Here is a 14,892-nt window from a genome sequence, read left to right as displayed (position 1 = left end):
TTGTACGTGAGATCATCGCAACTGGCATGTAGACCAAGGTGATCGAGATGCGTCAGTGGCGTTTACGAGTATAGCGGCTGGGCTCAGCTTGAGGTATCAGTATCGTGTGTTGCTGGTTGATTGTTGTTGGAGGAAGCGTCCGCGTCGTCGATGCGCATCCACGCCTCCGTCCCGTCTGGCATCAATCGCGTCCCGTCGTCGGCAAGCCAACTACAGCCAGCTTCGCATAGCACCACAACGCCCGCCTTCATGCGCCTTTCGAGTTCCTTCCACTTTGCCGATGCGAGCATCTCGCCTGCCGCTCCTTCGCCCACGAACAGTTGCGCGTATATGATAGGATCGAGACCGGAGCGATCGGAGATATACCATGTGGTCGGCGGCGTGTCAAGACCGATGGCAGCCTATTCGGCTTCGAATTGCGCGTCGAGGATGTGCTTCTGCAGTTACAAGGATCGGGACGGCGATGCAGTGATGTCCTCGCGGCTGAAATGCTTGTCGTGTAACACTTTGCGCGCGACCTCTCGGATGATCACCGGCCTCGAGGCTACCTCTGTAACTGAAAGGGCTGTGTCACGTTGATAAAACGCGTCTTCCAGTGCGTTCACAAGCGTCGTCTTGCCGGTACATTGGGCGGCGATAATGTAAAGACAGCGACTGAGGGCTGCCTCATTCGCCATTATGTCTGTGGCGAGTGCTGGGGAAGAGTCAGAAGTCAAGGCAGACGCTGCTCTTACGGTAAGTCTTGTTTTGCCGCTTTGGGTAGTTCGGTGTAACGTCGCACAAGCAAACGCAATCCTTCACGAATCACGAAGACTTTCGTCTGTGTAGACCCCGCATCAAGCCACTCTCTTTCTGCAACACTGCGGCGCACTCCTCTCCATCACAACAATGAGCAACTTGCGAACTTTTCGCGTTGTGCTCTCGCGTGATCTCGATCCAGAGATCACATCATGGAATTACACAGTTGCCAACCTCCCGCAGGCCAGGCAGACAAACGCGGCTGGACTTGTCAAGTGCTTTTCCCTTTTTTCTTCGGGAACGGTGCAGGAGATCGTCCTGCGGTTTGAAAGCGCGCCCTCCAACCGTGTTACACGCAAAGAGCCTTTGGACAGACTCCTCCTTCTTTCGCTGGCGGACTTCCGCTTGCGTTGGCCTTCAAAGTCGCCAGATGACCCACCACGCGTAGCCACTGGCAGAGAGAACGGCGATTACGTCACAAGACTACTCACCACCGGCGTTGTACTCAATGGGATTCACTACCACTTCTTTGGTCATTCAAACAGTCAAACGAAGTCCAGATCTTGCTTCATGTACGGCGCATCGAAAGAAGACATCTCTGCCAAGATCGAAGCTATGGGTGATCTCTCGAAACTCAAGTCCGTAGGCAAGAAAGCAAAACGAATTGGGTTGCTTTTCTCTAGCGCAGAGGCCGCGCTTGATCTCCCCCCGGAACGCTGCAGAGACATCGACGACGTCAAACGCGATGATTACGTTTTCACCGACGGATGTGGTCTGATATCTCTTCAACTTGCTCGACAACTGGCCCAGAGACGCAACATAATATTTCGCAATCAGCGCTACCTACCGTCCGTATTCCAAATTCGATATCGTGGATACCAGGACGTATTGACCTTGGACCCTACCCTTCAGGGTAAGGAACAGGTACAGTTTCGAGAATCTATGAGGAAGTTCAAGGATGCGTCCGTTCACAGTTTCGCGGTGGTAGACTATTCCAAGGTTAGATCTCCAAATCGTCTTTTGGTCTACTGAGCTGACTGGACTTAGCCTTACGTCTATGGTAGCCTAAACGATGAGGTGGTGGTGCTCTTGCATACGTTGGGTATTTCGGAGGATATCCTTCTCGACAAGCAGCAGCAGCATCTGCACTTCCTCAATAACGTTGGCCAAGGTAATCCTGGGGCAGCCTTCCAGTATCTCTCATACAGTGGCAGACTCGATCTAGCAGAGAGACTTCTATTAGAAGGCATTGGATCTGTCCACACGCTCCTAGGAAGGATGACTCGAGAAGAGTACACCAAGATGCTGAACAAACGAGACGAACAACGATGTCGGATTCTGATCCGCCGCTCACGGCTTCTCTTCGGTGTTTGCGACCCAAGTAGCACGAATGGTCACCCGGGAAAGCTCAGAGAAGGTGAATGCTTTGTGCGGATAACTGATGTTGACGGGCGAGCGCATACCATCATTAACACCGAGGTGATGGTAACGAGAAATCCATGCCTGCATCCAGGCGATCTCCAGAAATTCAAGGCAGTAGATATCCCGGAGTTTGCTTATCTAGTCGACTGCATCGTGTTCTCAACTGAAGGGAGCAGGCCAAGCGCTGATCTCATGTCAGGCGGTGATCTCGATGGGGACAAATGTGAACCTCTCGTATGCATCTGTCTCGAACTCGCTAATATCTTTCTAGTCTTTGTGACTTGGGATCCAGATATCATTCCACGAACGATGGCACAGCCCGCCCAGTACCCAGGAGGCAAAGAAATTGTAACTTTCGGCGAAGTGACCGGTGACGCCCGAGCGGAGTACTTTGCCCGATACACCAGTGCGTCCCTGGGGAAAGTCAAAAATCTCTACATGAGATGGGCGCGCCTCGGTCATGCCATGAGCCCGCAATGTCAACAACTCAATCGGTTGTTTTCTCAATGCGTCGATGGAAACCACATCCGGATTCCTGACGACCTCAAGGAATTCACGAAGTTAGAGGATCCGTCTGAACCTAAACATACCGTCGCTCCCTCCATCTTGGATGTTCTGCATGATGCTTGCACCCAGCTCATTCTTCAGGCTGACAACACACGACCCAACGACTGCGATGAAGTCGACGTGATGGAGTTCTTCCTCGCACGAGACAAGATGGCGATGTCTGAATTCGAATTACTGCATCTTCTACTGCGCTGGTGTAAGCATAGCGGTGAAGACATCCTCGAATACAGTCACCATCTCGATTTCAGTGCTTTGAGCGATGAGCAGCAAATATGGTTTCTTGGCTGCCTTCCACCGTCTGCAACTGCGCCGAGTTTGGTACGGAACGGGCTTCTCCAGTCAGAACTCGTCACGCCTGACGAGGTGAGCAAGTTTCGCCTAGATCAGCCGCACCTGCACTGGAAGCCGGTCTTCAGATCGTCCACCGGCCGTATGCAAAGATTCTTGCCTACCGTCTCTCAGGCCTTGGGAATCTTCCACAAGAAACTCATCATCTTGACGGTGGATGAACGTCTGAGCGTTGCGATATACGTACCAAAAAAGATTGAAAGAGCAAGCGAAGTTCAAGTCGACACCGGCGTCTTAGTCTTCGCTTTCCCCCACTCACAAGGCCTACATTCACCAAACTACAAAATGCTACCAACCAAGGTCAATTACAGGCTGTTTTGCGATGAGCATATGTTTCAATTGTACGAACGTCAGCGAAGTAACACATGGATCTTTCTGAGGCGTCCTCAGGCTGACGATTCGCTCTACCGAAATGAGAAAAACAAAGGAGACAAACGCAGAGCACACGAGACTACTGTGCGCGACGGACTCAACTTTGACTGCAAAGCTAGCATTGCTTTGGACAAAGTTGGTCGAGGACTTCAGCAGCATATCGGCAAGGTGCAGCAAAATGGGGTATTGGGTGCGGTAGGTTGACGCTCTCTATGCCGGACTTCTACAGTTGCCGTGATACTGATGACATTTAGGAAATATATGTCATCAGCAACAGAGACATCAACTCAATGCGGGTGCTCGACGAGTGGCTTACCTTCGTCGACACTGATGAAGTCTTACCGCTATTTGAGAAACCGAACAAGAACTACGATATTCCCAGATTGAGTTCTAAAGACTGGGCAGACTACGCCGAGACAGTAGTTGCCGTGGTTCGCGACAAAGACTTTGCTCACCTCCAAAAACTGAAGTCTGTGTCAGACCTTTCGACCATCCTTGGTTTGCTCAATGATCATGGTGAAAAGAAGATGCTTTTGGACACGTTCTCGCATGTTCTTGCTTTTGAAGCAAGCTCCGCCCTCTCGCTAGACCGGACGATCGTAGCGTCCACTCTCCTCGACTTCCTACCGAATGCGGTGTACCTGATACCCGAATTCTTCCACTCTCAAACGTGGGAGACTCACAGGTCCTCGTTGGACGAACACCTTATCCATCTGGCCTCTAGTCTACTGAGACATCTCGTCCTTTTGTCGGAGGAGATGGGTACTTTCATCCGGCGTTCAATCCAAATCCTGTTGCAAGAACTGAAATGCATCTCGTCGAGAGAGTTCGCCGACATCGTGGAGCTCATTTCGCTTACGGTCCGCTCTTCAGAAACGGCCTTGGATCTTCTTCTTGGGGTGTTAGAGCCTGAAAGCTCGCGGCTTCTGGTAGGACGGCCGACTGCAATTCGGCAATTCACGTCATCGTTGTTCGGCATCGCGCTTGACCATGTAGATGAAGCATCTAGTGCTCGCGAGCAAAAGTCGCAAGAGTTTCTCGAGCTGCGCCTGGATGGCCATAGCGACGGCTACGCAATGGTCAAGGGCACACTTCGTATCGACTCTTCCTTGAATGGATTGCTCAAAGCTGGCGATCACGTTCGTCTTACAACATCCAATCCACCGCAGAATGATGTTATCGCAAGGCTCTTCTCGATGGATGCTGTTGTGTCATCAGCTGAACCAGGCAAGGTTGCATTTCGGTGCCTTCATCATCCGCCGTCGTACCTTGGCAAGTGCGCCTGGAGTGTTACGCAGTGTGGATCTTTCGTTACAAGCAAGACCTCGTTCGACGCTGTAACTACTTTCTACACGGAGCGCGAAGCTTGTAGTGCCATCTACGCTAAGCTTCTCGGTGTTCCTCCGCCAAACCAAGACAAGTCGATTGGCATCGAGCTACCGGTGACTGTCGCCCCATCACTGAACGGAAGTCAGAATGCAGCGCTCATAGCTTCGATGAAACATTCATTGACGTTCATCTGGGGCCCTCCGGGTACAGGAAAGACTCACACAATTGTCGTCATTATTACCCAGTTGCTGGAAAAATTGCCCAAATTACGATTCCTCGTTACTGCGCCAACACATAATGCGGTGGATAATATGTTGAGGAGGTTCGTGGCCTACCCTGAAGCGAAGAATGGTGGCATTGTCCCTGTTCGGGTATCGACGCAGGTAAGTGCGGTCACCTCACAGGTAATAGTTGTACTCACATCATAACAAGCTTTCCAAAGTCGCTCAGGACTTACGTACATACACGTGTGACGCCATGGTCGGCAAAGACCTAAGCGCGAACTTCCCAGCTAGGCGTAAGGCGCAAAAGCGGATCAAAGAGGCCCGTATCGTGTTTACTACGTGCACTGGAGCTGCATTAGGTTTGCTTCGTAATGAGGCTTTCGATGTCGTTATCATTGACGAAGCCTCACAGCTTACTGAGCCCGCAACCCTGGTGCCTCTTGTCAAAGGGTGTTCGCGTGCGATATTAGTTGGAGATCATGTCCAGCTTCGCGCCACGGTTCAACAAACTGCTGTGGTAACCGGTTATGACGTCTCACTCTTTGAACGCCATTATAATCTAGCACCAAGAGAAGGCGTCGCAAAGGTCATGCTCGACATGCAGTATCGCGTGCACCGCTCCATCTGCGATTTCAGCTCCTCCGAGTTCTACGACAGTAAACTCCATACTGCCGTAGCTGACAACGCGCGTCCACTGCCTCCTTCGCTCTTTCCCTGGCCCAAGACAAATCGTATGGTTTGGGTTGAATGCGCTGCACCTGAAGACCTTTTCCAGCAATCCAAGTCGAATGCTGGCCAAGGCGACGTCTGCAAACGTATCATTCAGCTTCTGAAGGCATCACCGGCATCTAGTGGCTCGACTGCAACCCCAAAGGACTCCATCGAAACCCCTACTATCGCAATATTGACACCGTACACTCGTCAGAAGACTCTGCTTACAACAACAATTCCGAATGCTGAAGTCTACTCCATCGATAGCTTCCAGGGTCGTGAGGCTGACATCATCGTGTTTGTAACCGTTCGGTGCAACGCTCATTACGCTTTGGGATTTCTGGATGACATGCGACGGCTGAATGTGGTCATGACAAGGGCGAAAGCTGGTGTTGTGTTGGTTGGGCACAAAAACACGTTGACAGGTGTAGGGGCGGCGGAGACTGTAGACGATAGCAAGCTGGTTTGGAGGAGATTGCTAGAGCGGTGCGAGGTTGTGGAGTTGCCAGCTCAGGCCGAGGAGAGTGGTTCCACTCACTAATGTACAGTGTCGCACATCACTTTGTCCTCCATATCGAAAGCCTCGGTCTCGGATCATAGCCGCCGACCGCTATCCTCGGGACTGTTACCTGTCAAGATGCAAATGTTCATGACTTGCACGCGATGCAGCAATGCACTTTCTAATGCATCCATTACATAAGGCAATTCGAGACGACCCACAATGGCAGCCGGGAACCCGACGCGGCATCGGCAATCATGCTGGCCAAACATGCCGTTCCATTCCCATTGCCGCAACCAAGTTCACCCGTGTTGCAATGACCACCTCATCCCCGTGTCGCGCCTTAATATTGAGCCTCATGCTTCGCTGTGCCTGCACTTTGTTCAGGCATGCGAATCCTTCCAAGTGTGCACCCGGCTTGTCTTTGCAAGGTCCCAGTCCCGACGGGACGAATCATCAGATTACTATCAAGGCCCCATATTACTTCTATCTTCGTGTGTCACAAGGACTATAACTCGGCCTCGTCTGCTCGGTGACATCCTCGTACTCGACTGTCAAGTGTTGCGTTCGCGTAATGCCAGAGTTTGGCTCCACTTTACTCTCCTCGCTACCATTCCGAAAGCCCGGGCTCAAGATACTGTCTTGGCTATCGTGGCCCAAGGTTGTTTCAGATACGCCCGACTTCCCATGCTGCTTGGCCGACCGAAGAGTCTTGCTCCCGATTGTAGCGAGCTTCACACCCGACCGACTACGCGATCTGTATCCACTTGGACCTTGCTCACCGCGTGAGCTACCAAAGATTCCCCGGCCAAAGATGCGGTCGAATAATGGCTGCAGAGTCGGTATGCAGGCGCCGATGATGATAGAGTTTCCCTCGATACTGGTCCAGATCGTAATGTCGGCCGTATCGTCTGTGTCGCGTTATTAGTACGGATGATTCAACACCGAATGCGGGACTACTCACAGCTGAAGTCAGGGCTCGCAAGCGCTGGAAGTCGAGTCGACTTGTACACAGCTACGGCTGCCGCACTGTTTAAGTGTGAGCGGAAGTTCCAAGACAAGCATACGCAAGCTTACATAGAACCCAGTCCCAGCGCGGCACTCAAGGCTATCTTCTTCTTGAGGTTGATTTGTAGTCCATACAGAACAACGGCGGGATATATCGCGAGGTAGAGATCCACGACGGCGGAGATGGCTCCGCGACGGTCAGTCAAGTACTAGATTTGCTGGCTGTGAACTTACTTCCCGCTACGATGGCGTAGTAGATCAGGATCCATGGGCTCCAGCAAGTACCCTGGACGGAGAAGTCCCATTGCGACCGAGACGGCGTACACTGCGCGAAGATGATGATGACACAGCCAAACAGAATCAACAAACAACCACCGGTCATAGCCCACAGGAATATCCTATGTTTCCGGCTAGGGTTGGTAATTCTCGTCAGGAGAGCGACCACGGCTAGCTTGGGGATTCCGAACGAGAATATACCGGGAGGGAAGCCCGCAAGGGTGTACAATATAGCATCAGACTTTTGCTCGTCGCTGAGCACGGAGAAATGTCGTCCGTTTCCAGCTTGTACGGCTGCTATCGTGAGGCCAAGCATGATGTAGCCACATATCTACACGACGCGTCAGCATGCTGAGCCAGTGAGAGCATTATGAAGAAAGTACTCACCATCGACACTATGATCAGCCAGTCGTCGAGGCCTAGTCTTGATAAAATTTTGACTCTAACATAGAGTCTGGCCGCAACGAAAACAGTCGCTACCGTTGTCAACGAGATGCATACTGCCAAAACCGTTGGACCCTTGGTTTGTTGGGCAAAGCCTTCAGGAAGCTCTTGCGGTACTGCCATATTGCAACAAGGCTAGGTGTGGAACCAAATGATGAGGGAAAAAGTTACAGTGCTGGAACCTAGGTTCAGTTTGATATAAGCTCGACTGGACATCAGACTCTCTGCTTATCCCCTGCGCATGCCTGCAAAAGCACTATCGCCCTCTGACCACCAACACCAGGGGTCGTAAGAGTTCGTGCGCAGTTTCGTCATGTAGCGATGCGGCTTAGACCTGGCAGCTTTCAAAAGTTCGTACCGCCCCTGGTGCCGGGCATGGTTTCCGGAACGACTGTACTTTTTCAGAAGGATGACGATCGTGTGTCAGTCTACGGACTATCTTCTGAACTGGGAAGCGCGAGAGTAATCATTTCCATGCAGCGCGGGCGACGCCAGGCCCACACGTGCTCGCACGTACATCGGATGCATAGGCCCGTCAAAAGAATCGACTGAACGGGTGGCCCAACCCAATCATAGCCATTCCGGTCAGAAATATCTTCTAATAGACTGCATACAGCCTTGAAGTAAGGTCTACGAAAGCAGTTCAGATATGCAGTTGCACATGGGTCTATCTGACTTCCGGTGGACAAGGTATCTGCTCCTGTCGCCAACTTGCTCAGCCAGCGGTAAGCAGACGTCCTGCCAATGACAGGGGTGAAGGACGTTGTCAGGCGGCCCGCTCGGTTCATCGATTGATCAACGGGCGTCCCGTCTGCGGGAGTCGATAACATGATCTTGGGAAGCGACAAGAGAAACAACTAATATGGAAATCTGTGTTGCCTTGGGAGTTCCAATCTTTTCATTCTATACTCATGAAGACTACGCCGCATGTTCCCACATACATCCTTCACATCCTTCTACAGGGTGTGTCTCACAGCAGCTGTAGGATCATCGATGGAGTGACTATTTGTGGTACCTGGATGAGCTGATTGGTCTCCACTTAGCGACGGTTGCGTTGCCGATGCCGCACTAATGTGGCTGTTTAGCCGGCTTGCCGCTCAGCCGCTCTTTCGGGTCCAAAGCCACGGGCCGTGTGGGGGTTTCGGCTCGCCACTGACTCTTTTCGAGCCCTATTCCCCACACTCACACCACTCGCGACAACGGTTCCCCTTTACAAGGGATCGCGACATTCTATTGGTGTTCGTCTCATTCCATCTTGAAGCTCATGGAATGATCAGAACGTTCCAATGAGTAAGTCGAGCAATGGGATACTAGATTGCAACTGCAAGCCTGCTCTATTTACGAAGGATCACCTTTACAGATGTTGGTTATAGCTGATCAGAGGTCCTTCAAGTGGGGGCCGTTCTCCAGCAGGCCATCATTCGAGTGCCAAGACGGACGATGGTATTGAAGTGGAAGTCAGGCCCACTGACTTGGGTGTGAATGCTCCGCGGATTCATCGTCCTTCAGTTGAAGCTTGTCATGCTGCGCCGTTTTTCGCCTCAGGGTATTCTTCTCGCCTGCTGTTGCCAAAACATCCTTCCCGTCTGATAACACGCCGCCATGAGTCGCAAGCCGCTGACCACACCGGCAATGCTGCTGTCCGTCTCTGTGGAGACTCGGGAATTGGACTGGAGGAATTGACTTGCAGTTATAAGGAAGCAACGTATCAGCTGTACATCCAGCAGTGCCGTGAATCCTTTCACCTTCAGCCCGTTTTACCGCCCAATTACTTTCCTCTTACCCCTTGCTCGTTACTCTTGAACTTGTCAGAACTTTGCAAACATGCTGGTCGATCTCGGCATTGCAGTGCGTGCGAACGACCCAAGCGCCGTTCCATGCCTACTGGAGAAGCTGTCGGAATTCGGGGGTAAACCCTCTGTTGATCACAATGACACTCGTATGGCAATGCTTTCGCAGGCTAAAGCGCTCGTCAGAGCGCTGCAGACTCCCCGTGAGACCATGATCGAGCAGAACTGGGCCCAGGTATGTGCTAGATCTTTGTAGAGGTTTCTTTGTCTAAGTGGTGTCACTAGCCCGGTTGCCACACCGCCATCACCACCTGCTATAATGCAGGTGTGTTTGGTGTACTTGGAGACAAACCAATGAAGGTGGACGACATTGCGAACAAGCTTGGAAAGCCTCGCGAACTGTTGGGTAAGCTTGCATACTAGCGAATCGTTCCGCGACCTCGCTTACACTGGTAGCTCGCTTGATGAGGCACATTGCAGCCATGGGTTACATCACCGAGACCGACAGTGATGAATACATGGCGACAAACTTCTCGAAGGCCTTGACTATCCCTATCATCGGAGATGGCTACCCAGCCCTGTAAGTGTTCTCGGTGCTTGAGACGTTGCTAAACTGAGTCCTGTGCTGATCAAATCAGTGGCGGTGGAGCCCACCAGTCTTGCAGCAAGTTCTCGGAGTACTTGCAGAAGAACGACTACCAGCTCACCTCAGACATAACCAATGGGCCGTATCAGTATGCTTTCAATACTGAGCTTGACATGTTCCGGTATCTGGATACACACCCGCCCCTGGGTCAGCAATTCAACAACCACATGGGTGGCTATCGTCAGGGTCGACCAAGTTGGATGGACTCGAACTTCTACCCTGTACAGGAGCAGCTGATAGAAGGTATGGACAACTCCAAGGACGCCGTCCTGTTGGTAGACATTGGCGGCGGTTACGGTCAGGACATCCAAGAATTCAGGTATGCTGCCACAAGGCCTAGTCCAGATTCGTATGCTTATGACCCATTTAGAACGAAGTATCCTCAGGTACCTGGTCGTCTTGTGCTTCAAGATCGACCTTCCGTTATTGATGGGATCGAGCGACTGGATCCCAGCATCGAACGTATGGAGTATGACTTTCACACTGAGCAACCATTGAAAGGTACGACTGGCAGCTGCAGTTACCCATCAGACGCTAATCGACTCCCAGCGGCGAAAGCATACTACATGCACTCCGTGTTGCACGACTGGCCCGACGACGTGTGTAAGAGCATCTTAAAGCAAGTTGCTGGCGCCATGAAGAAAGGCTACAGCAAACTGCTTATCAACGAAAACGTCATTCCGGACAAGGGCGCTGACTGGCAAGCCACTGCTTTGGATATGATGATGATCACCCTTTTCTCTTCGAAAGAGCGTACGTACTCGCAATGGAGCCAGCTGTTGGAGTCGCCGGAACTTGGATTGAAGATCGTTCGTGTCTGGACCGTTAAGCACTCGCAAGAGAGCTTGATCGAATGCGAGCTAGTTTGAGTCTTCTTCGGCGGAAATGAAATCGCTTCAGAAGCTTGTAAAAAAAATAAAAGTTGTATACCTTAACTCCCTTCTGCTAAGTTTCGTTGCTTTGAGGTTGCCGACGCAGGCCGAAGCGGTGACCTATCGACAGTAAAGCGGTGACCTATCGAATTCACTATCTCGGACTAGTTCATGTATTAAGGTAATCATTGTGCCTTCCGACTCTCCAGATCGTAATTTCCACTGCGAAACCTCTTCGATAACTCACCTTAACAACTAACGACTTGACCATGGCGTGCGGAGGAGGTTGCTGTGGCCCGAAGAATGCGGCAGCGACATCTACCGCGAATTCAGATGTCGCTTCTGCAGCCACCGTTGAGCAGTCAACAAAGACTTCGAGCAGCGCGATGGCAACTAGCCAGCCCGGAGTGAATGCAACACTCGCTTCTTCTAATTTTGAGCCTACTGCCTCTCGCGCTAGCGTCAACAATCCCGAGGATGCGACAATAAAGCCAAAGAGTTCGTGCTGCTCATCTTCAACAACTCCGCAATCGGAAGAAGCGAAGGCACCTTGTGCTTCCACACAGCCAGCGCAAGAGGCCAAGCCGAGCATGTCGTGCTGCTCAACATCGGCACTTGAGAACACAACGCCATCCAGCTCATGCTGTGAACCATCATCTCTCCAAGCTTCGAAAGCATCCAAGTCTTGCTGCTCTTCATTAGCACCCGAAGAGCAAAAGCCGACAGACTTCTGCGGTTCACCATCGGAAATTGTAGCCTCGAAGCCGAAGGGCTCATGTTGCTCATCGTCGGCACCCGCGAAGCCGAAGCCGACGACCTCATGCTGTACATCGTCTACGCCGGTGAAATCCGAGACGAGAGAGTGTGGCAGCAGCAGCTCAAACACAAAGGTTGCACCAACTTCCTGCATTGGCAAGACCAAAGATGACTGCTGCGCGAACGATAGCAAAAGCATCTCTGGAGAAACCTGTACCAGCAGCTGTTGCGCAATCGAGAACACTGACGGTGTGAAGACTGCCATATCCCCACCAAAGTCCTCCTGCTGTACATCGGCACCCAAGGAGTGTTCAAACCCTCAACCAACATCTTGCTGTCCCCCGAAAGACACGTCGAAATGTTGCAGCAACAAGAAAGCGGCTGTGGTGAACACCACCGAGATAGCAGGCGACAACACCGACATCGAAAAAGGCGGCGTCGCACGCGAACACATCGCCATCAGCGTCTCAGGCATGACCTGCACAGGATGCGAAACAAAGCTCCAGCGAACCCTCGGCAGTCTGAACTACGTCAGCAAACTGCAAACCAGCCTCGTCCTCGCGCGCGTCGAGCTAGACATCAACACCAACCTCGCGACCGCCGACGATGTCGTTAAACACCTGCACCGCACAACTGAATTCAAATGCGAGATTGTGTCGAATCAAGGCTGTAGTCTGGATCTCGTCTGCTCGGGCGACCCTTCAGCTTTGGTCAATGGACAGTGGCCTGAGGGAGTGCTGGATGTGCGTCGCCTGGGCAAGCAAACTATACGCGTGGACTACGATGCGAAGATAATAGGGGCGAGGGATTTGATGAGCGACGAGTGGAGCCAGTCGCTGCAACTTGCACCACCGTGTCCTGATTCCTCTCTGGAAGCTGGTAGCAGACACGTCCGCAACATGGGCTTGTTGACATTGCTTTCTGCCATCTTGACCATTCCCGTGTTGGTCATGGCATGGGCTCCTCTTCCCGAGCGCGAGATCGCATATGGCTCTGCGTCGCTAGCACTTGCAACTATCGTTCAAGTTGTAATCGCCGGACCTTTCTACCCGAAGGCTCTCAAGGCTTTGATCTTCTCCAAGGTCATTGAGATGGATCTGCTCATCGTCCTGAGTACAAGCGCCGCGTACATCTTCTCGGTTGTTTCCTTTGGCTTCTTGGTCAGTGGAAAACCTCTATCGACGGGCGAGTTCTTCGAGACGAGTACACTGCTGGTCACTCTTATCATGGTCGGTCGTTGGGTGGCATCGCTGGCGCGCCAAAAGGCGGCAGAGTCCATCAGCATCCGTTCTCTGCAGACTCCTACTGCCTTACTAGTCGAGGACGCAGAAGAGCGAGAGATCGACGCCAGGCTGCTGCAATACGGAGATACTTTCAAGGTTGCACCAGACTCACGCATCCCCACGGACGGTACCGTCATCTCCGGCTCTTCAGAGATCGACGAGTCTATGTTGACAGGAGAAGCGCAACCCGTAGAGAAGCACGCCAGATCCGCCGTCATCGCTGGTACAATCAACGGAAGCGGAACGCTGACCGTGCGCCTCACCCGATTACCTGGCGACAACACCATCACGACTATCGCAGGCATGGTTGACGAAGCAAAGCTCTCCAAGCCCAAGATCCAAGAGATTGCCGATACCGTAGCCAGCTACTTCGTTCCCGTCGTAGTCGCCCTGACAATCATCACGTTTGTCATCTGGGTCGCCATCGGCGTTGCCGTACGGCATCAATCAGGCTCCGAAGCGACCATCGAAGCCATCACATATGCCATCACAGTCTTGATCGTCTCATGCCCCTGCGCCATCGGCCTCGCGGTCCCCATGGTCATCGTTGTCGCATCCGGTGTCGCGGCGAAACGCGGTGTAGTCTTCAAGACAGCGGGCAGCATCGAAGTCGCATACAAAACCACGGATGTAGTGTTCGACAAGACTGGTACTTTGACGGCAGGGAAGCTGGCAGTGGTGCGGGAGGAGTATGCGGAGGTGGGCGGGGAGGCGAAGGCTCTCTTGCTGGGTCTGCTGCAGAACATTAAACATCCCGTCTCGGCAGCCATCGCCACACATCTCGCGTCGCAGGGAGTGTCTGCTTCAACGGTACCGGATGCTAAAGTCGTGACTGGCAAAGGTGTTGAAGGAATGATTGATGGTCAGAAGCTGCGCGCCGGCAATTCGAGATGGCTCGAGCTGTCCGACGATCCGCGCGTCCGTTCCATGCTATCCGAAGGCCTCACCACGGTTTGCTTCACCGTCGACGACACACTAGTAGCCATCTTCGGTCTGCAAGACACGCTACGACCTGATGCAGCCTCTACTATCGATCATCTCCGACGCAGCGGTATCAGTGTCCATATTCTATCTGGCGATGACGACGGCGCTGTCAAAGCCGTTGCCGCGCAGCTCAACGTCTCGGAACACACCGTCCGCTCTCGTTGCTCGCCGGCGGACAAGCAGACGTACATCAAGGATCTGCTCGCAGCACCTTCTACAGCACCATCAAGTGGTAAATCGCGGAAGCCGATTGTCATGTTCGTAGGCGACGGCACGAACGACGCCGTTGCTCTCGCGCAAGCTACGATCGGCGTCCATGTTTCAAGCGGTACTGACATCGCGCAATCCGCTGCTGATGTCGTTCTTGTTCGCCCTAGCCTTTCGGGTGTGCTGACTATCATCAATGTGAGTAGGAAGGCCATACACAGAGTTGCATTCAACTTCGGATGGAGCTTCGTTTACAATACTTTCGCTGTTCTGTTGGGCGCGGGCGCGTTCGTGCATGCGAGGATACCGCCGGAGTTTGCTGGTTTGGGAGAGCTGGTCAGTGTACTGCCGGTAGTGTTGGCGGCAGTCTTGTTGAAATGGTCGAAAGTATGAGCATGTGCTTCCTCGCTCATAGT

General features: G+C 52.5%; 4 protein-coding genes across 4 annotated transcripts; 3 read left to right on the top strand and 1 right to left on the bottom strand.

The window, feature by feature from the left end:
• Window positions 1-888: 888 nt before the first annotated feature.
• Window positions 889-6,252, top strand: J4E90_002585 (uncharacterized protein; the record flags this gene model as incomplete). Its single annotated transcript, XM_051432164.1, has 5 exons — window positions 889-1,651; window positions 2,432-3,375; window positions 3,466-3,642; window positions 3,702-5,159; window positions 5,209-6,252. The coding sequence occupies 5 exons, from the start codon at window positions 889-891 to the stop codon at window positions 6,250-6,252; spliced, it is 4,386 nt and encodes a 1,461-aa protein (XP_051293586.1).
• A 444-nt stretch (window positions 6,253-6,696) lies between these two features.
• Window positions 6,697-7,810, bottom strand: J4E90_002584 (uncharacterized protein; the record flags this gene model as incomplete). The annotated part of the gene is made up of 4 exons (XM_051432163.1): window positions 6,697-7,121; window positions 7,175-7,239; window positions 7,288-7,405; window positions 7,453-7,810. 4 exons carry the CDS (start codon window positions 7,808-7,810, stop codon window positions 6,697-6,699), a joined length of 966 nt encoding a protein of 321 aa, XP_051293585.1.
• A 1,952-nt stretch (window positions 7,811-9,762) lies between these two features.
• J4E90_002583 (uncharacterized protein) lies at window positions 9,763-11,243 on the top strand (the record flags this gene model as incomplete). The annotated part of the gene is made up of 6 exons (XM_051432162.1): window positions 9,763-9,963; window positions 10,014-10,134; window positions 10,209-10,308; window positions 10,367-10,693; window positions 10,745-10,875; window positions 10,924-11,243. 6 exons carry the CDS (start codon window positions 9,763-9,765, stop codon window positions 11,241-11,243), a joined length of 1,200 nt encoding a protein of 399 aa, XP_051293584.1.
• A 1,232-nt stretch (window positions 11,244-12,475) lies between these two features.
• On the top strand, window positions 12,476-14,869 carry J4E90_002582 (uncharacterized protein; the record flags this gene model as incomplete). The annotated part of the gene is made up of 1 exon (XM_051432161.1): window positions 12,476-14,869. One exon carries the CDS (start codon window positions 12,476-12,478, stop codon window positions 14,867-14,869), a length of 2,394 nt encoding a protein of 797 aa, XP_051293583.1.
• Window positions 14,870-14,892: the final 23 nt, after the last annotated feature.

Source organism: Alternaria incomplexa (genome assembly GCF_024043165.1).
Source record: "Alternaria incomplexa strain BMP 0042 chromosome Unknown scaffold_3, whole genome shotgun sequence".
Taxonomy (NCBI): Eukaryota; Fungi; Ascomycota; class Dothideomycetes; order Pleosporales; family Pleosporaceae; genus Alternaria; species Alternaria incomplexa.
The sequence above is the reverse complement of the archived record's forward strand: the minus strand, read 5'-3'. Positions and strand labels throughout refer to the sequence as shown.